Source organism: Equus caballus, chromosome 21 (genome assembly GCF_041296265.1).
Source record: "Equus caballus isolate H_3958 breed thoroughbred chromosome 21, TB-T2T, whole genome shotgun sequence".
In the NCBI taxonomy this organism is placed as follows: domain Eukaryota; kingdom Metazoa; phylum Chordata; class Mammalia; order Perissodactyla; family Equidae; genus Equus; species Equus caballus.
Window position 1 is genome coordinate 72678505 of NC_091704.1, and position 21074 is coordinate 72699578.

A 21074-nucleotide genomic window follows, 5' to 3' on the forward strand; every position below is an offset into this window, starting at 1 on the left:
GCACACAGCGTCCCCCCAGACCCTCCTTCCTAATGGCATGAAAGTGGACAGAGCAGGCCATGCAGCGCATCACAGGTGTCGTCTGCATACACTGCCCTGGGCAACCAGGATGGGAGCCTGGGGGACAGAAGGCACTCTCATTTGTCCTTGAGGACACTTGTGTGCTGTCTGAAGGATTTCCCTGGTAAGCATATATTACTTTCATATTCAAATGTCTAACTGTTTATGTATTCACTCTTTTAAAGGGTTAAAATATCGACTGACAGTGTATAAAATGGAATCTACTTACTTATTTTCATCATATGAACAAACAGCACTTATCTACCCCAGAAATCAGCATTAACACAGTATCCATTAAAGCAAAAGAGATGTTATTCCAGAAAATCTCATGTGACTCTCCAGGCCTCAGTTTCCTCAAGGGTCTTCCCAGCTGCACTTGGCGGCAGATACTTTCTCGCCCACCTCTGAGACTGGTGCGGCTGTTGTTCCCTTGAGAGATGAGGAACCAAGGCTGGCAAAGGGCAGTACCCTCACTGGGTTAAGTCTCAGCCTGCGTCTGAACCATTATTCCATAATGCCTCTAATGCCTCTATTTTTATTAGAATGAAGAAACTCTGAAGCTCAACTTCCCTACAGAGAAATTAAATACAGGAAGAATTAGATTCTTACCCAGTAGCTACAACAGTGTTCTTTGCTCTTATGCGATGGATGGACCCATCTTCTATGCATAGTGCGATAACCCCACGGCACTCCCCATTTTCCATCAGGAGATCCAAGGCAAAATACTCTACAAAATAGCTGGTATCATATCGTAGAGACTGCAAAAAGAAGGAAAGGAAAAAGGGGATCCCACATTTGCCATTGCATTTAGGGTGTTAAACCCACAATCAAGCTGACACTATTGATGTGAACAGGTTAAGAGACTTGGATCTAGTGTGTGGCAAATGGATTAGGTAAACCCTAGAAGACCAGTTTGGAAAAGAAGTCACAGACTTCAGCTCATATCAAGGACAGTGCTGATGCTACTGTGTAACAACACAGAAGGCACTCTACTCTTAGCTGTATAAACAAAACAAAGAGGATGCACACACATCAACATACTCCAGAGAACAGCATGTACCACTAGGGTGGTAGCACATTTCTTATTTCTGCACAGTCCTAATAGGCACTCCACACTATGGCACCACACACAGCACTGAACTGCTCTCAGAGTCTGACGCCACAGCTGGGGCCCACAGACCACGGGGTCTTGACTTAGACTGGGCTGTACCATGAGAGCTGCTGGCCACTTAATCTAAACAAGACAAAACATTCACCCCTGAGCATGCTAGCCACATCTCTAATGGTCACATGAGGCTGGCAGCTGCCGGCCTGGACACAGCAGACAAGCACATTCCCACTACACCACAAACTCCAATACTGGACAGCACTGGCCCAGGCCCCAGATCTGACAGTCCCCCAGCTAACGAAAAGGGCTCCCATGAAACTCCCAGCTGCCCATGTGACACACAATTCTGCGGCACAGGCACGTCCTGTCACATATTTGTCAACCCACTCAGTCAGAGAAGCCACTGGTGTCCTAACACTTGCAAATCAATGATCTGTCTCCATTTGAAAATAAGAGTTCAGAAAACTGACTATTCTGAACCAACATTATCCAGGATATTGATTACTTGGCCATGACAAAGTTGGCCCTGATTATCCACTGACTACTACCCTCAAATCTTAGTCCAGTTTTAAAAGTTAAGTATTAAAACAAACCAATGAGTTTAGGAATCTGGAAGTGGTAAAAGAGCCTTAAAATACTTGCTCTGTTCTTATATTTTCAATGTGACAGATCTTAAGTTCAAACCTGGAAGGTAATGATTATCAATTTAATCTTCTAAAATACACACTTTCATACTAACAGTTACTACATACATACTACCAAGTTATGCTGTTACTTTTTAAGCAACCCCTGGGCTGACACATTGATCCTCTGACCTGTCCCCAGAGTGGCCTGTTTCTAGCTTGTTGTTACATGCCTGGCCTGACTAGACCATGTCCTACCACTCCATGCACCCAGGTCTCACCCTTCCATACAACGTGTGCAGCAGGGAATGGCCTGTGCGGTCTGCCACGCAGCAGCACCGATGGGCCTGCCCGCCTTTCCCAAACTTGAGGCTCTGTCCACCAAAGGCACGCTGGTAGATCCTCCCATCTTCGGTTCTGCTAAAGGGCATGCCGTAATTCTCCAGCTGTGAAACAAAAGCAAACACCTAGAACCTCAAAGGAATCAAGATCTTCATGGCTAATGTACACTAAACAACTTCAACAGAAATCTGCTACGTTCTAGGAACATGTCAACACTCCTGGAAAGAGAAAAATGTCCTTGTTAAATTAACTGAATTATTAGTGACAAAAGATTTCCCTTGTTACATCAGCTCAGTACCATTCTTTTGGCTGACATCTGCCTCAACCCCTCTTTTGCACTAGAAACAGACTGGTGCAATGTTACCTCAACCACCGAGGCGGGGGCCTGCTCTGTCATGTAGTGGATGGCATCCTGGTCCCCCAGCCAGTCGGAGCCCTTCACGGTGTCGTAGAAGTGCCACCTCCAGTTGTCCTCTTCCATGTTCCCCAGAGCAGCATTGATTCCTCCCTAGAAACACGGAGCAATCTTCTGAGCTCCAAAAGGGAGTCCCAATGGTATCTTTTAGGCTCATCTCCCCATTGCCTCCTCCAGTGTGTGACAGCCAGAGGGTGCCACAGAACCTTCCCCTTACCAGGTTACTGAACCCCTCAGCCCTGGTCTCCTTATCCGGGAAAGGGGCATGAAGCTAAACTCCTTGAAGAGTTGTCTGGAGGACTGAGTGAGAGGTTACATGCACAACGCTTACTACTTACTTACCAAACCTGGCGCGTACAAGGTACTCCACAAACCTACCTAGACAACTTTATGACAAAACACTCCCAATGGTATTTCTGGGCATGCACTAAAGATGCGGAGTGCTTACTGCCAAGCAATAGACTCCACAGCAGCACAGTCCCCACACTGCCACTTCCTTTTGCTGTGCACGGATAACCGCCCCGCCACCGGCTTACCGCCTGTCTCCATCCCTCAGTCACAGAACACACAGGACAGGGACAAATGTAACGCTCACCCTTTCCCCCCCAATTTACAAACGGATTACTCCTCTTTAGACAATCTCTTTTTCACAAGTAAAGGCACACTTTCTAACTTCTCCCTCTTTTCCAATTGTTACTCGATCACAACTTTTGCGTCAAACAGACCCATGCAGGAATTCCTTCTCCACTCAGTGCTGTGCCTCAGTTTCCCACAATATGTTTTAGTTACCACGAGATGAGTCACTAGCACAGAGCGAGGAACTTTGCAGCAAACATGCAAAAGTTACCAAGTTATGTACTTCGTCACTTCTCCAACTCCTCCAACTGTAAACCCAAACACTACCCAGCTAAGAAACTAAGTACCAGAGCAGTGCAGAATGTAGAAAGCTGGTTTAAAATAACACAAACGCTGGGCCCAGGGCAAGCATAAATGTGCATTTCACTGCCACTTTCAGTAATAATCAGGGCACAGGTACAGAGGGGTCCCAGTATTCTTCAGACTCTCCCCAGGCCCTTACCTGTCTTATCCTTCCACCAATTAAACCTCTACTCAAAAACCAGCATTCAAGTTAAGCTATCCTTTTCTTATTCTTCTTATTTAATTAATACTGCACTACCTGAATACTACATTATCCTGTAATATTACTTAGAATTATCTGTTTCTATCTATTTTTCCTTCTGGACAATGAATTCTCCAAAGGTATACAGTATATATTCTTCAGTTTACAAAGCAATAGATTTAGAACAAAGTATCTCGCCGCTAAGTGCCTGAAGGGTGTTACTGGACACTGAACACAGGCTGTTCCAGCTACAATGGTCACCAGGGTGGCTTTTATTAGTTCCTGGAAAGTCACCACACTCTGTTGTCTCTATGAGGAAATGTGTCCCAAAACCAGAAAGATAGTCAAATACGATTTTGGAATACTAGCTGTATACAAGTTGGGTACTACTTACATTGTGCCTAGAATGAAAGAACAAAATTACAAAATCACTGCATAAATTTTCACCTTATTTTTATCCTCTTCCCTAAATTCAGAGCATGTAAAGGCCACCGTTTCTCTGTCCTGCACATTCATGACATCATCAAAGCTCAGCGCCATCACACTTAATGAGGCGAACCCTGAGGATGCAGCAGTAAACATGAGATTCAGGGAAGATGGAAACAAGTCCACAGGCAAGCTCACTTCCTAAGATCAGGTAAGTGCAATGAAGAAAACCACCACAGGGTGGTACTAGATGGGGTGGTCAGAGAAGCCCCAAGTATGAGAATAGCAGAAACAAGAGTGACAAGGAGGCTTTAAGCAGCAAGGATGGGGGCAGAGACCCCCAGGGTGAGTGAGCCAAGTGCGTGTGTACAAGGAGCAGAAAGAGGCACACACGGCAGAGCATGGCGGGACAGCGGCCTGAGGCAGAAGGTTGCTCAGGCAGAGTGCCAGACTGTGCAGCGGCCTGTAGACACTGAAAGCACCAAGAGCCCCTTTCTCTTACCTGGGCTGCGACAGTGTGTGACCTGGTGGGAAAGAGCTTTGTCACACAGGCTGTGTCAAACCCCGCCTCAGAGAGGCCAAACGCAGCTCGCAGGCCGGCCCCTCCAGCACCTACCACCACTGCATCAAATTCATGATCCACCACCGGGTACTGTGTAGAAATCTGGAAAAGAGAAATACACCCATTCATCCCCATTCAACCATGCCAGACAGACTGTGGTTACAGGGAAGGAGCTAGAAGAAAACGAAGCAGTATCACAAAAGGGCCACTGCCACGCCTAGAGGGCCCCCGTCCTGTGCGGGACTGGACACTAACAAAACACAGCAGTCATGAGATGTGGCAGGCACACCCTCAGACGATAGGACAGAAGAGCACCTACCCTACGGAGCTGGGAAACCCCGTTAGTTAAAATGCTGAAAACTTAAAGGTACGTCCTCAAAGAGGAACTGCAGAAGCAAAGGAAAGCAACAACATGAATCAAAATGCCAGTTTTTCCATTCAATTATCATTTTTATTTATCTTCTCTTTTTAAGTTTACACCTATTTACATACACTTACATGAATCTAAGCTTACAGTGTGGTGTAGATCATGATTCTCCACCTGTGATCCGCCAGTTTTTCACGAAAATGTTAAAATGTTGTTTTCATTTAGATAAGCGTTTTCCAGTTCGTCTGGGTAACCACTTAAGAACTGAGGACCACAACTCTATTTCAGGCCCGTGTTCTTGTTTACAACTGAGAAGGTGCCAACCAGTACTCAGTATATCGTGAGCTTACAAGAAAAGAACTTGGAAGCAAATTTCAGTTTCTTATACGGAGAGCAGAACGGGCCCACTAAACACAGAGGCCTACACCCAAGTGGCTACACAGTCCTAGGCTGAGCAGAGACGTCACCATCCATCATAGTAAATACAGGTCATTTGTCATCTAAACTTCATTATTTTGTCACTTTACTTGACTTAAATTTTAATCTGGCTTATAGATACATAAGAGCTACGAGCAAAAAATTTTACTATGTTTACGTATATATGACAATTAACTATTATTACACTAAAAATAATTTGAGCAAGCACTGGAATGAGAATTTTTTCCCTTTAAATAAGATCTGTGTATTACTCAAATATATTAAAAACCAGTATAGATCATTACCCCTCTAAAGCCAGGAAAATCATTTGTAATGAACAAAAAGTCATGAACTTACTGAATCTGAAACTTTAGCAGATGCCCTCTTAGTCCCATCAACAGTGAAGTGAAAACCACGGGTCTGCAACGTTGCTGGCCACTGCTGAGAGACAGATGGAGAGCGTGAAGTGTCTTGAAGGAATGGGGGACGTGTAATTAAAATTTATCCTTCTAAGTCTATTAACCTTTTTTTGTATCCAGCTACTCCCCTTCACACAGACACCTCACCTGAGGCAAGGGCAAAGGACCCAGGGTGCCCTAAGAAAAGCCCTTCTAGATGGAGCTTGTTTCCAAACCAGATACTCACTGACTCACGAAAGGAAATAAAAAAGGCATGCTTCCACGTTAATTTCAAGTGGTAGTTCTGCAAACCATGAAGTACTTTTACTGGATCCATTAGAGCCCTTGTCATACTGGAGCTCTACTCATCTGTGAGGTTTCACAGTACAATGGGGTAGGCACTGGACAGTGTATGGGGAGGCGGACATTCTAGAACAGGCTCTGTTACTTGTTGTGACACTGAAGCACCGTGGTTCTAACCCTTCACTGTAAATGTGAGGATTCCAGGCCCAGAGATGGTCCTGCTTCACCACTCTCCACATTTACACTAGACTTCAGCCATACTCCCCGTCGTCTGTCATACCACAAGGTACTGTTTCTTCCACCCACACACTCGTCCCTGGCCTTTCTCTCGTTAACCTCTGCAACTCTCCAAGTCTTGGCTTAAATGTCCCATCCTATAAACATTTACCCAAGAAAGTTGGTACTAATGAAATGACAATCCAGCATGAGAGGCAACCTTCTTCACATGCTAAGAACGGCCAGCAACTTAGGAGATATGTTTTCCATGCTGCTGACTGTATTTGCAAGGACTACGGCAAAACAGAGAGTCTTAAAAATAGCATAAAGGACAGTTTTAGGAAATAAGTACACTCAACAATGACAAACAGGGATATGAGAGATGCCTTCAAGTATTCTGTAATTTGGAAGACACATTTATTCTGTGTGGTGAAAAAAAATTTATTCTGTAGGACAAACAAACGGGAACTACAAGGAGGAGAATCTGGCAAAATACAAAACGAACTCTGAGCTGTTTTAAACTGAACGGACTGCTCTATGAGAGGAAAGGCTTTCAGGGGACTGGATGGCTCGGCTGCCTGCGAAGAAAGTCAGAGCTGGCTCCTACTCTAAGGCTCCCTTTAGCTCTGAGAATGGATGATGGCTGGCACAAACAATTGAGTTTATCTCAAGCGCTCCAATTACAGAGTAGTTTCGGGATTTTTAAGTAGATCTGAACTGATGAGAGTGATAGTCTTGAATCTTCCAATTTCAATTTTAAGTATGTTTTCATTGACAAAAGCCAATATAGTTTTTTTCCTTTCAGGAAATGAATTAAAAAGAGCCAAAAAGAACAAATATTCTTCAGTGTTAGTATAATTTTTCAAATTGTAGAACCTCATTTTAACAAAGAATTAAGTAACTAAAAGGATTTTAATACAAATGTTCTTGAAAATTTTATAAAGGATAATATAAACATAGGTAATAATACCAGTAAGAACAGTACATTTTGTAATATTAAAATAGAAACAGTGAGATTCCCTAAGTATTTATTTTTTCTTTCTAGGATGTTCATGTTGAATAAACACACACACACACACACACACAGAGCTAGCTTAAAAAACCACAGCAATTATAAAAACATCTTTAATAAATTATCACACTATCTCCCTGTGGAAAATAGTAGCATTAACTGTTGCAGCTAAATCTGATTTGGGGAGTGATTTTAGAATCTGGGGAGTCCAATTTTAACCCAATTTCTGTCTTTAGGTATACTCATTTTGTGTCACTTATTAATCTAATGTTTTTTGAAGAGAAACTATTATTTTCTAAAAGGGCAACATGATGAAGAATGGGGAAATATACCTATGGTAGAATTAAAAGGAACACTTAGACCTTTTTAACAGCATAAAGAACTGAATTAGGAGGTAAAGGGAAAAAAACTGAGAAGGATAGAGATACTGATATCCTCAATCTAGCAAAGTGGGGAGCCCTCAGCTAATAAAATATAGGTGTGAATCACGAATGAGAAACTAATTTGTAAGTACGATCTACACAATTACAAGAGTAGCCAATAAAGGATCTGAAAGTGGTTGCATAACTCTATTGGGAGGACTGAAGTAGGAAGAAGTAGGATGATTTGTAAGCGAACTAAATCCTCATTCACCAGCAAAAGTTGACATCTAAAACGGATAAAAATGCACTTGCATATTAGCTAGAGAAATGGAGGTAAATACCAAGAGCCAATACCAGAAGCAATTCAGAATTAATTCCACTAGGGAACAGGTCTGGGGAAGGAGGAGCTCTTACTCCTTTTCATTTATAAGGACTTCTGTACTCACTTTTTTTTTTACAACTATGTGTAATTATTTTCATTAAAAATTTAAAACTTTTTAAAACAGGGATGCTTAAAATACAGTTCACAAGGTAGAAACTGAGTCTATCCAAGGTAAGTGGGGTCTGGACTCAGGTCTGCCTGGATAGCTCTAGATCCTGTACTCTCCCCACTATCTAAGGCTCTTCGGGAAAAATCTCTGGGACTCCAAACTAAGATGAATATCCAGGTTATGTATCAAAACCAAGCCACAATTTTTCAAGTGGCTTGAAAACCAGGAAAAGCATCACACAGAATATAGCACTGAATACCAGTGGCATTATAATTATGCCAAGAAGCAAAACAAAAGTTTACCACAGTGACCTAAATAATGATTCTAGATATATCATTAAAACATATTCAGAACCATACCTTGGATATTCATGTGAAAGGATGTGAAAAATCTATCTGAAGTGAGCAGTTAACCAACAACTATTTAAGGTCCTTGGTTTTACTTTTCCTTTTGATTAAACTTTGGAACAGTTTGCAAATTGTGTCAGTGCACTGGGGCAATAGAAAAAGAAACAAAGGCAAAATAGGTTTGATAATTTTGTAACTTGAAAGCAGCTGTAAATATGACACGGAAAAACCACAGAATTAAACAAAATGAGATCAAGAAAAATTCTCTGTGGACTTTATTCAAATTATCCTCATCCTCTACGCTCCAGGGACATTTCTCAGCTGGCAATCACAAATTTTCTTTTTTTGTTCTTCTAATTTGATGCTTTTGTTCTTGCCAATTTTAAACTCCAATAAATATATTGCCTGGGACAGAATTAATTTCCCTTAGCAAAAGCTATCCTCATCAAGATCAAAAGACTTTTTAAAAACCCAAGGCCATCTTTTTCACAGGCCTAACTTGTGGTTCCACTTTGCTATCTCTATCCTGCCATCATGTTTACAAGTACCATACCTAAACACAGGACAGAGGTGAAGATTCAAGGAGATAACGAAGGTAAAGCACTGGCAGCTAACAGCTGATTCAACCAAGATCACTTGGAATCAAGACAACATGAAAGGAGAGGCTTAGCACTCTGACCTGTTGTACTTAGAACCTCATCCTCACTTTCAGCTAAATGCTCAGAGCTAAAACTCTTCCAGTCCAGCCTGGACAAAGGACAACGCTTTTTAAATTGACAAAGTGTGGGGGTAGGTGAAGGGAGTTCCCCAAGCTGGAGGGGTCTTAGTCTGCACAAGCAAGCTGGGCACCAGGCTGGGTTGAGGACAGACATTAGCTCTTTCTTCTCCAATCACAACCAGTTATCAATTTGTCAGTTCACCTACCAAGTAGGAAGCACTTAGAAGTCTGCTCATGTTTGGATGACTAAAAATACTCCACTAACCATGGACTTCACTTCCTGCCTGTGGACTTCCACCACTGTGTCTTAGAGCCCAAAATTTGGGGGAGGGGGGATCTCTGCTCAGTAAGCACCAACTATAGGAACACTTGGTGCTGGTGTTGGTTAGATGGCTGTCTAACTAAATCCGCACATTTAACATGATTTTTACTATCTATATACCAAAAAGGAGAAAACTGTGGTTGTAATTACAGGCAGAAGTCCAGTAAACACTGTTGAATGCCTTGGTTCCTACTGGGACGTTTACTTCGTAATTAAATTACGAAGTAGGCGGGTGGGCGAGATCATTCAAAAGAAGGAAATAACTAAATCCTCTAAATTTAGTGTGGTGCAGTAAAACTCTAAAAGATCGACTACTAAGATGTAATTGTAGAGGTACATTTGACATAATCCAGCAGCAAGGCCTCAGGAAAGCATAACCCGGCTGGTCATCCTCGACTGACCAGAATCTGGCACGGCCTCCACAGATGACGCACAGAAAAACAAACATGCCGGCGTCCTCGCCCAAACGCAGCTTTGCAGTCAGCGTGCTGAAATTCTGCGTCTGTATTTTTAAATTTTTTTCCAGTGAGGAAGACTGTCGCTGAGCTAACATCTGTACCAATCTTTCTCTATTTCGTATGTGGGACGCCGCCACACCATGGCTTGATGAGCAGTGCATAGGTCCGCGCCCAGAATCCGAACCCAGGAACCAGGACCGCGGAAACGGAGCGCGCGAACTTAACCACTATGCCACCGGGCCGGCCCCTCCGTCTGATCTTTTGAAAGCATGCACAAAGGAAACCCAAAATGAAGGCCCCACACTTACTGTCCGGTCTTGGCGCGGACACACAAACCCACGCCTTCTCCTGTGTACTCGAATCTGCAAACAGGGCAGGCCGACCGAGCCTGCTGCCCACCCGGTCCCGGGGGCTCGAATCCCCCTGCACCGGCCCCTGGCCGCGCCTCTGCCGCTCACCGGGAGGCCGCGGGGACCCGGCGGGACCTCGCGGACACTGCCGGTCCTGGTCCCGCCTCCGCCCGTGGCCTCAGGGTCAGCCGCCCCCTGCGTGACCTTGGCACACCTGCCCGCTCACAGACAGGCCCTGGGGAGGCAGGGGCCAGAGGAGGCCCGCGGGGTTGCGACCTTCACCGGCAGGGCCGGCTTTGGGCAGAGGCCGCTGGCCCCGGCGGCCCCACGACCCCTCGGGCGGCCCGCGGCTGCTCCCCCCGTCCCGACCGGGGCGCGGGGACCCGGAGTCCGGCCTGTTCCGCCCTGAGGGCCCACTGGCCCCGCAGCGCCGACTCACCGCCCTGGTCAGCGCCAGACGCCGGGCAGGAAGCAGCCGCGACAACGCACAGACCCCCGACATGCTTGCCCTCTGCAGGCGGTCCCACTAGCCCCCGCGCCAGGCCGCGCCTGCGCACCGCACTGCGAGAGGCGTCGAAGCCCGGGGGGGGGGGGGGGGGGGGGTATACCGCGCCTGCGCCTGCGCACGACGCTGCGACCCTGGGTGGGGTTGTCGGGGCACCGCGCCTGCGCAAAGAAGATCTGCGGACGGTGGTGCTCAGGGCAAGTGGCCCCGGCCCTCCTGGCCGCGCCGTAGGTCCGGGGCCTGGGGCGGGCTGGAAGTGGGGGTTCGCGGAGTAGGGGGTCGGCGGTAGGTCTCGGGGCCGGGGGACTGCGCGGAGTCGGGGTGTCGGCTGGCCGCGCCGCGTTGGGCGGGGCAGCCTGCGGTTGCGGGGTGCCGGCTCCGCGCCTCCCGGCGTTCGGTCAGTTTCTGTCGAGCATCTGCCCGCACCCGAGGGACGGGGCGGCGTGGGGGACAAACGGTATTCGGGAGGACCGCGCTCGCGGCCCCCTGCCCCGACCTTCCCGGTGCGCAGGTGTGTGCGGCGTAATTCTGGATGTTGCACTGAGTGAGCTGACAGTGGGCCGTCGCCATTTCATTGACGTTTAGGTGGTGTCCAGTTTTTTGCCATTAGTAAGTAACACCCTACGGGATGTATCTGTGCCAGCGGATCTTTATCTGGCTTACGTTGCTCCGTTAGAATGACGTGTGTCCTCGGCCGTGTGCCCCGGAGGCGGGCTTCCTTGGCCGAGGGCGTGAGCACGGTTCTTCCCGACGCCCTGCGACAGTTGCGCAGTTCGGTTCCTTCAGACTCTAACATGTTTATCCTGTGGTTGCCACGAACTCCCTCACGTTAAGTCCTGAGCTGTTTTTCTTTTGGCATTTCTTTATTGCCAATGAGAATTTTCCGGTTTTAGGTGTTAAGCAAGTATTTACTGAAAAACCCATTAAAATTTTTCAAAACTGAATTGAATTCCTTTTTTCTCCAGCGTCCCCTGATTATTCTTTTGTAACTAGTGTGTATTGTGTAGGCAGCAGCCTGGAAACAAGCGGAAGGTCCTCAGGACGAAGTTGTGAAAGTGCCCAGCCTCTGTGGGTACTTAGTGAATTGGAGAATGCGCGTCAGCGTGAGACCGCAGCCTCCTTACTGAGATGTGGCTCCAGCTTTAGCAGGAGCCCCTCTCAGTGCGTGCACCGCCCCCAAAGTGGAGAGCAATGAAAGCCATCTCCAGCGCTGTCCCCGTCTGCCCCGCGATCTGCCTCCGCCCTCAGTGCTGTTCCCATTTCATGAAGAAGCCAGGGTTTTCGCACCTTCCCGTTTTTGTGTGTTTATATAAAAGCGTAATTTTAAACGTATTTGTACTAGAGAATGCACCTCGTTCTACTTGTATTTCAGTTAGTTGAGACACATCTCTCTCCCCCACTACATGGTGAGTTGCTTTTGTCTGAGTTCTCATCTTTTTCTTCTTTTTCTCCTGTAAGGTTCAGTGCTGTGCAGCACATAAGAAGTGAACAAAGTTTTTTGGAAGGAAAAAAAGGATTCATATGAGCCATTTAGGTAGTATAATTGTGACAGATGTATTTTATGCACTTTGTGTGGTTAATGGTTTTGTTCTTTACTTTAAGGTATACCTCCATGAATAACTTAAATGACCCCCCAAATTGGAATATCCGGCCCAACTCCAGGGCTGATGGGGGTGATGGAAGCCGATGGAATTATGCCCTGTTGGTTCCAATGCTGGGATTGGCTGCTTTTCGTAAGTCGTGGTTTTCCTAACATTTGCGTTTTCTGGGCTAAAAGTGTGGAGGCCAAAGACCTCGGGCTTTGGAACCTGACAGATGCAGGTGTGCATCCTAGTTTTATCCCATGCTGTGTGTCTTGGACACATTACTTAACCCTCTGAGCCTGAGTTTCCCTCTCCTTGCGAGGGGCTGATCATAATTACCTGGATTCATTGTGAGGGTTCAGTTTGACAAGAGGTTTAGAAGCCTTGTGTGTAGAGTGGTTTTAACAACTGGGAGCTCCCCTTCAAGGCTTCACTGCTCTTCAGGTGCCCTCATGGGACCAGTGGGGAAGAATGAAACAGTCTTAGAAGAAAACCAGTTTGGATGTCTATTCCGTGTTTAGGAAGTCAGTCTTTGGGAGACTTCATCCATGAAACCTCTGCTCTGCCTGGCCAGGAATTCTCTCTAGTTTGAATTGACTTTGTCCACTTTGGGGAAATTACCAGTCACCAGTCAGTTGTAATTATCCCAGCCCTTAGCTTATTTCCTCACTATATGGTAAATTTCCTGATGTTCAGGAGTTAGTTTAATATTTTGTTGTGTCTGACGGTCCTGCTGGCTGGCACTTAAGAATATGAGAAACTGAATAATTGAATGGAAAAACAGCAAAAGCTGCTCTCTGGGTGCAGTGACACTTTTTAAATGGAATGGTTTTTTGTCGCCTGGATTTCTCAGGTCCGCAGGTTTACGTAGAGGCAGTGGAGGCTGACGAGAGTAGTGTTTATAGACTTCGTTTGTCAGCCTTTACCTTTAGACTGTGCTGGACTACTCGACACCCACAGGTTGCAATATGTGTCTCAAGCATGTAATAACACATTTTTGGAGAATGTTTATAAGAATGCAAAGTTAAAATTTTTCTCTGATCACGTTACCTAAGCAAGATAACCAAGAAGAAAAAATAAAATATTCCTCAATGCTTCTCAGGGAGGGACAGCATCATTTCAGAAGTCCAAGAAGGCAAGAACTTCAAAAGTAAAGGTTATTAGGAAAGTCTGTAAAAGCTAGAGGTGAGCCTGAAAAACAAACGGAAAATGTAAGTCACTTCAGGGCGTCTCTGAGCCTGGAAACCAATTAATTGTTGGGTTAGTAAGTGTAGTTCTAAGCCTTCTAATTCGCCCCCCAAGTTCATCACCCTAGCCACAGGCAACAGGCAGCCTTTCCAAGTGTTAAGTGGTGTTTTGCAAGATGACAGGCGGTGAGCCTCTAACCCTTAGGCTGTATTTGGGTCTGCCCAGTCTTTCACTGAGAAGCAGGCACCGTGCAGATCACTGAGTCATAAAAACCGCCTCCTCTTTTCAGCCTCCATGAGTTGATGTTTAGTTTTTTAAGAAAGTGCCGAATGTTTTCCAGAGTGGCTGTACCGTTTTATACTCACCAGCACTGTGTGAAGGATCCAGGGTCACAGCGTCCTTGCCGGCATTTGGTGAGGGCTCTGTTGTCTTTATTCTTCTGTCCTGATAGGTGTGTAGCCAGACCATCGTGGTTTAACGTGCATTTCCCTGATGGCTAATGATGTGGAGCATCTTTGCATTGCACACCCTCTCCATGAACTATCTCTCAGCCAGCTTGTAATTGGATTGTTTTTAATGTTGGGTTTTGAGAGTTTTCACTGTATTCTAGAGTCTGGTACTCTGCTGGATCTCTGGTTTGTGAATATCTTCTCTCAGTCTGTAGCTTGTCTTTTCATCCTCTTAATGGAGTTTTTCACAGAGCTAAAGTTTTAATTTTGATGAAGTCCAGTTTATCAGTTTTTCCTTTATGTGTCATGTTTTTTGTGCCAAGTCTGAGAACTCTGCCAGCCCTAGATCCTGAAGGTTCTTTCCTATGTTTTTTCCTAAAATTTTAGGTTTGCGTTTTTACATGTAAGTGTGTGATCCATTTTGAGTTAATTTTGGTATAAGGTATGAGACTTAGATTTTATTTCTTCCTTTCCAGTCTGTTTGCCTTTTATTTTTTTTCCCGCTTTCTTTCACTGGCTGGAACTGCCAGCACTCTGTTGAGGTTCCTGATCTTAGAGAAAAAGCATTCAGTCTTTTCACCATTAAGTACAAAGTTAGCTGAAGGTCTTTCATAGATGCTCTTTATCAAGACACTGAAGTTCCCTCTAGTCTTATTTTTCCGAGTTTTTATCATGAAAGGAGGTTGAGTCTTGTCAGATGTTTTTCTGTATCAGTTGACATGATCATATGGTTTTTCTTCTTTAGCCTACTAATATGTTGGGACATAGGTTGATTTTTGAATATTGAGCCAGTCTTACATTTTTGGAATAATCTCCACTAGGTGGTACCATGTGGTTCTTTATATATATAGTAGAATTATATATGCTAACATTTTGTTCCAGGTTTTCACGTCTGTGTTCATATGGACTATGTCGATTATTTCAGCCTCCTGGCAGGGCTTTCTCTCTTCACACCTATTTCATCATCCTGTTTTTTATTTTAGTTACTTTGTTTTTCAGTTCTAAAATTTGTTTGCTTTTTTTATATCTTCTATTTCTTTGCTGAGACTTTTTATTGTGATGGCTGCTTTAAACTCTTTGTTGGATAATACTGACATCTCTGTCATCTTACTATTGGCATCTAGTGATTACCTTTTTTGATTCAAGTTGACATCTTCCTGATTCTTGGTGTAAAGACTGATTTTCAGTTGAAACCTGGGCATTTGGGTATTACGTTATGAGACTCTGGTTTTTATTCAGACCTTTCTTGTCTGGCTTGGCTTTCTTGGAGAGGGCTCTGTCAGGAAGGGTGGTGCTGCCTCCTTACTCCCAGGTAGGGGTGGAAGTCCAGGTTCCCCACTTGGCCTCCAGCTGGTTGACACTGAAGGGAAGGGTGACTCATTACCACTGGGCAAGATCAGGAGGTCCAGCCTCCCCAGGGCTCTGCAGATGCCTCCGGCCTGGCCGGGAGAGCCAGGAGTGTCTTGTTATTGCCTCCCCTGGGGAACAGGAGGAGCTGCCCTCGGTCTTTGTCCACGTGGGTGGAGGTGGGGCCACAGTGTCTTCTGTGCTGTTTGGCGGGAGTCCAGTGGTCATTGTCTGTAAGTTTTCAGTCTTGCTAGACCCCTTTCCTAGTCCTTTGGCCAGAGATAGCAGACTTTTGTTGGGGCTTTTTAAAATACCTGCACCTGTTGGCATTTCAGCTCTAAGTCTGGCATCTGTGAGGCAAAATGAAACCCCTTGGGACCCAGCACCCTGTCATTGCTTGGGTCCCAAGTTCCCTCACCAGACTGCCTGCTGCTCCCCACCTTTCAGAGTCCTCTTCTGTTTGTTTTACGGATGATGTCCACGGTTCTTAGTTGTTCTTAGCAGGAACAATAGGAGAGGGTACTTCTGTTCCTTTTTCCCAAAAGCAAGAGTCTCATCTCTCTTTTCTATGCCTTCTGAAATGAAGCCTCCAAAAAAATTGTGTCTGCCCAAAGTCATAAGGCAAGATTCTCCCCGATCAGACCCAGCATTAAGGTTTTGTGGACTTCTGTTCTGCCACGCCGCACTTTCTCTTGCACTCTCCCTGGTAATCTCCTTATCCAGCATGTCTCCACGTCCCTGTCCCACTTTTCCAGGAGGCCTTCTTGATGAATTTTGACCTGCCAGAAACTTCCTGATGACTGCAGCATGTACGTGTGGTCTGATGTTCGATTCTGTCTGTTCTGTGTCAGTCCCACTAGTTTCACGTGTAAGTTGGAGTACTTTAACTAGCTTGCACCCAGATTATAACAGGAGTGGCTCCTTTCTTCTAGTGTCCCTCCTTTACCCTCTGTCCCAAATCTTCCACACCGCCACCAGGGTAATGTCACATCAAATTACTCCACTTCTTTGTCAGTCTAAAAGGACTTCTGTTACCGAGCACCTGCTGACTTCCAGAGTGGGCTCCAGCTGCTCCTTGGGAGAAGCCCTGTACCCCAGGCACGTCTGTCCCTGGAAGCTGCTCTGAGCACGTGTGGCACCCTCTCCTGTACCTGTTCATTCCACCTAGAGGGACCTTTCCTCCTGACTTCCAGACTTTGTTCACGTTCCCCTCTTTTATGAAGCCTTCCCACCTCCACCCAAAACTGAATGAGCCCTTCTTTCCTCTGCTCCTCAGTGCTTATCAAATTATGTTGCAACTGCTGCTTTACTGGTCAGCTCCCTGCCTCTGAACTCTTTGGCAAAAGGAGGAGATAAAGATGACATGTGCTTTTGAGTTTGAGGTAACAACTAAAATTGGCCTGGAAGCTATTTTTAGTTGAGGGAGGCCGAGTTTGGTATTATGCTCATGTATTTGAGGTGGCAACAGTGGAAGTAGTGCTGTAGTAGACTTGGTGTCAGGGCCAGATAAGATTCCCAGGGACCTGGAAGAAGAGTCCTGAAGGGCCAGGACACCCCTTTGGGTGTTAGGGAGGGGAAAGGAACCAGCAAGAGTAGGAAAAGGACCATGAAGTGATTTCCAGAGGGGTTATTGACTGTAGGAGTTAAAGAAAATGTGCAACATGGAGCAGCCTGGCCTCCTTTGGAGAGCTGGGCAGAAATAATGCTTTCATAGTAAACTGTTGCTCTTGGTAGTGTTTAGACTTTGGGCTTTGAAGCTTTGCTGAACAGTCCTGTTTTCCAAGGGACTCAAATCCGTGCTGCTTTTAGCAAATTATCATTGTCAGAAACTAGGACTCAGCGTAGAGTTGCCCCAACATTTATTAAATTATTGAGCAAGAGCATTAGTTCAGAATGTGGTGGATTTCCTGTATCACCACACTGTTTTTTGTTTTATTATCAAAACACACCAAACTCTTAGCCATTAGTGGGATGACAGAAGAGTTGGTGACTCCATCCAGAACCAGGTGCCTGCTGGCTAGCAGGCTTTGTGGGTCGTCAGCCTCCCTTCTCTGTCCCTGGATCCTCAGGCACTGGACTTCTCCATGCAGCAGAGGACAGAGGCCTGGCTGCTCCTTGGTCTGTGGATCAGAGCCGGGTGTTACCCAGCCCAGCCTCCCGGCACTCTTCTGTCCCGTGTTTGTGTGATTCCAGCATTTTCTGGTTTGGGGAAAGGGAACCAAACCATGTCTTGAGGTTGAATTTCTTAACTCCACCTTATTTTTATGTACCCCTATCAGAATATAAGCAAACATCTTGGACTTCTTCTCTTTTGCTGGTGATGACCACTTTGAAACTCACTTGATTCTCCAGTAACCTGGCCAGTATTTGAAGCATACCCATGTTACTTCTCAAACCTTCTGAGAGCATGTGGGGCACTGTGGCCACAGCGGGCACATGGTGGAGGTTTGCGAACAGAAGAAAGCAGTGGCTGACTTTCTTGGCCATAGGAAATGAGAAGCCTGAGTGGACTCTGCCTGCAGCCTGTCCTACTTGTCCTTTGGGAGCCTTTATCTGATTTTAAGATAAGAACTTGGTATATTATATAGTTTCATACAAAATGTTATCTTTTTTGTATCTCTCAGGGCTTAAGATTTTATTGAAATGCTGTCATCTACTTTATGTTTTCTTTAAACATTATAGAACTTTAGCTCTGACTTTTCATTGTGTGTGTTTTTCTCCCCCAATTTATTCATGTCAGGTTGGATTTGGTCTAGGGAGTCCCAAAAAGAAATAGAGAAAGAGAAGGAAGCGTACCGTCAGAGAACGGCTGCTTTCCAGCAGGATCTGGAAGCTAAGTACCACACCATGATCTCAGAAAATCGGCGTGCTGTTGCTCAGCTATCTTTGGAACTTGAAAAGGAACAAAACAGAACAACTAGTTATCGAGAAGCCCTTATCTCTCAGGGGCGAAGGTTGGTAGAAGAAAGGAAACTGCTAGAACAGGAACGCGCTCAGGTCATGCAAGAAAAGAGACAGTTGCAGCCCTTGAGAAATGCGTACCTGAGCTGCCTGGGACAGGAAGAAGACTGGCAGAGGAGAGCCAGGCTTCTGCTGAAAGAGTTTGAAGATGCTCTGACGGAAAGACAGAATATCTACTGCAGCCTGCTTCTCCCTCGCCACAAGCGACTGGAAATAGAGAAGAGCTTGCTGGTTCGAGCATCCACTGACCCTGTTGCTGCTGACCTAGAGATGGCAGCTGGCTTGACTGACATATTTAAGCATGATACATACTGTGGGGATGTCTGGAATACCAACAAACGCCAAAATGGGAGACTCATGTGGCTATATCTGAAATATTGGGAAGTAATTGTTGAACTGAAAAAGTTTAAGAAAGTAGAGAAAGCCATACTAGAAAAGTAAGAGAAGACTGGAATAAAGCCTCTTAACAACTCAAAGTCAGATGGTCGTTGTGGCATTCTGGGCTATCCCATGTTTTCTCCTGTGCTGTGGCCACAGAGTGGCCTCCCACTCCTGCCAACCTCTGAGCAGGACAGCGAGGCCTCAGGAGACAAAGGGTTTGCTCCTTGATCCTCTTCAGCTATTAAGGACACAGTTTCTCAGAAGCATTTTTTAAGCTGTTAATATTTTATTAAGCAGAACAGTGTAACCTCATATGTTAGGTCTAGGGTAAAAATTGTTTTAAGAATGTCAAATACAGTATTGATCCTCAATATAAATAATTTTCTGTCTGGTTTTATCACTTCCTAAATAAAGCATGTTTTCTCCTCGAATTATTTTTCTCTCTCCTAAAATTGCATTTAAAAGTTATCAGGTAGTGGATGACTTGCTTACAGATGATAACAAAAAGTAGTAATATCATCAAGGTTTTGTATTGTTTTGGAGCTCTCTGCCGCCAAAGGGAAGAAAAGTATTTCTCATATCCAGTTGATACCCTAATGTGTGTTTGGGATTTGGTTTGTGTCTGTATTCAGCAAGCAGATACTATTTATTACCAATGACATATAATAATAAATACCTGCAATTTAAAAGCAACAGTGCCACTTTTTATGTGTGTTACTCTTGAGAGAATGTTTTTACACAGATTATCTCAGTTTTTACCATAAACTAAAAGGTGGGCAGGCACTTATGGCCCCATATAGCCTTCACAGAGCTGCTGTGAATCAGCCTTTACTCTGCTTTGCACACGTCCCCAGTGTAATCCTAACACCAGTCCTGTGCAGTGAGTACTGTCGTTACCCTCTGGGTCCAGCGTCTCCAAGACCGCCCCTAACTTTGATGACTTGCTTGGTGGTCTCGTAGGAGTCAGCATGAGGTTGTACTCACAGCTAGGCTTTCTTACGTGAAATGATCCAGGGCACAGGGCACAGGGAAAGGCGCTAAGGCCACGTGGAGACCAGGCGCAGCTTCCGGACCCCCCTCCACCGCAGTCACGAGGACATGCCTAATCCCCAGCATGAGTTGTGACAACACGTGTGAGATGTTACCAACCAGGGCCGCTCCTTAGAGACGGTGCCCAGGGTTTCTGTTGAGGGCTGGTCACATAGGCATCCTCTGCCTGGCACATACTCAAAATTCCAGATTCCTAGAAGGAAAGCGGGTGTTCAGTCCAAACTGCACAGTTTAGGCACAGTGAGCCACTACTCTAGTTAATGGTGGTGGGAACCCTCCCAAAATGGAGGTTTCCAGACGCTGGTGAAGGGCTAACCTCATCAGCAGGCCTTGCAGAGGACCGCAGTCTCAGGCCTGCCCTGTGACTTTTTGCACATCCTCATTCTACAGATGAGGGCACTGGAACGAGGTCAGGAGAAATCAACCTGCCCAAGGGCACACAGGTGGCCATGTTGGAGCCACTGTAAACCGAGGCGGTTTGGCCTCAGAACCGCTACTAACATATGCAAGTGTTGTTAGTAAGTGGCCTGGCATCACCTGGGTTAAGGTCTACCTGACTTCAAACCTTGTTTCCACCCTACCTGTCTATATGGCAATAAGACAAACTAATAAAAATGTTAAGCTTAGAGAAAACTTGAGTTTCATTGTAGAGTGATAGTCCCCAGAGCTACTATTTGTTAAGTTCATGTTGCACACTGAATCTTACATAATTTGTGCTTACGTGTTTTAAATCTTCAGAACCATTTCAGAGATGAAGCAGCTGGCTCAGAGCTTAAGTTCCCTAAGACGGACGTGAGCCCTCTGCTCCAGGCTCTGTGCTCTTAGCTCCTCTGCTCTGCTCAGAAAGGTTTGACGCTTGTCTTCTTCGACAGCTCATAATGTCATCTTTCTGCTGTATTGCCACCACTTGATCTAAGCAAAAATAATTTCTTCAGGTAAATCTGGATTAAACAGTTTCTCTAGTTATTTGTGTTTCATGGTGTATCACACTGTTGTTTAAAGATTGGTGCATATTCTACTTCCTGTTATTTGATTTGCCATATGTCCTTGGATAAACCACTTAATGCTTTTCTCTTGGTTTTATCTTTGAAATGAGGAAAATACAGCCAGCCATTTGGTAACTGAATTTCAAGGTGAATGATTGTCAAGGTGAATTGTTAATCCTCATCCTATTTTCTTTTTCTTTTCTTTTT

The 21074-nt window shown here is 45.3% G+C and overlaps 2 protein-coding genes across 8 annotated transcripts in view; one reads left to right on the plus strand and one right to left on the minus strand.

Annotated features, from left to right (window-relative positions):
- SDHA (succinate dehydrogenase complex flavoprotein subunit A) overlaps positions 1-11362 on the minus strand; it is a 28617-nt gene extending 17255 nt beyond the window's left edge. The window contains exons 1-6 of one of the 3 annotated variants that reach the window (XM_023625909.2): positions 10857-11362; positions 5798-5878; positions 4597-4758; positions 2498-2641; positions 2073-2237; positions 670-818 (exon numbers count right to left, since the gene is read on the minus strand). In XM_023625909.2, coding sequence (XP_023481677.1) covers positions 670-818; positions 2073-2237; positions 2498-2641; positions 4597-4758; positions 5798-5878; positions 10857-10919 — 764 coding nt within the window. In that variant the 5' untranslated portion in view covers positions 10920-11362. Of the gene's footprint in view, positions 1-669; positions 819-2072; positions 2238-2497; positions 2642-4596; positions 4759-5797; positions 5882-10375 lie in introns of all 3 variants that reach the window. The other 2 variants (XM_014734954.3, XM_070246169.1) reach the window with 2 other exon arrangements.
- Positions 11010-19524, plus strand: CCDC127 (coiled-coil domain containing 127). Of its 5 annotated transcripts, none has more exons than XM_023625910.2 (3): positions 11010-11149; positions 12525-12655; positions 18230-19524. In XM_023625910.2, the coding sequence occupies exons 2-3, from the start codon at positions 12535-12537 to the stop codon at positions 18889-18891; spliced, it is 783 nt and encodes a 260-aa protein (XP_023481678.1). In that variant the 5' UTR covers positions 11010-11149; positions 12525-12534; the 3' UTR covers positions 18892-19524. The 5 variants fall into 5 exon arrangements, with proteins under 5 accessions (XP_023481678.1, XP_023481679.1, XP_005604440.1 ...); XM_023625911.2 differs by having other exon boundaries at positions 11048-11153; XM_005604383.4 differs by having other exon boundaries at positions 11095-11531.
- Positions 19525-21074: the final 1550 nt, after the last annotated feature.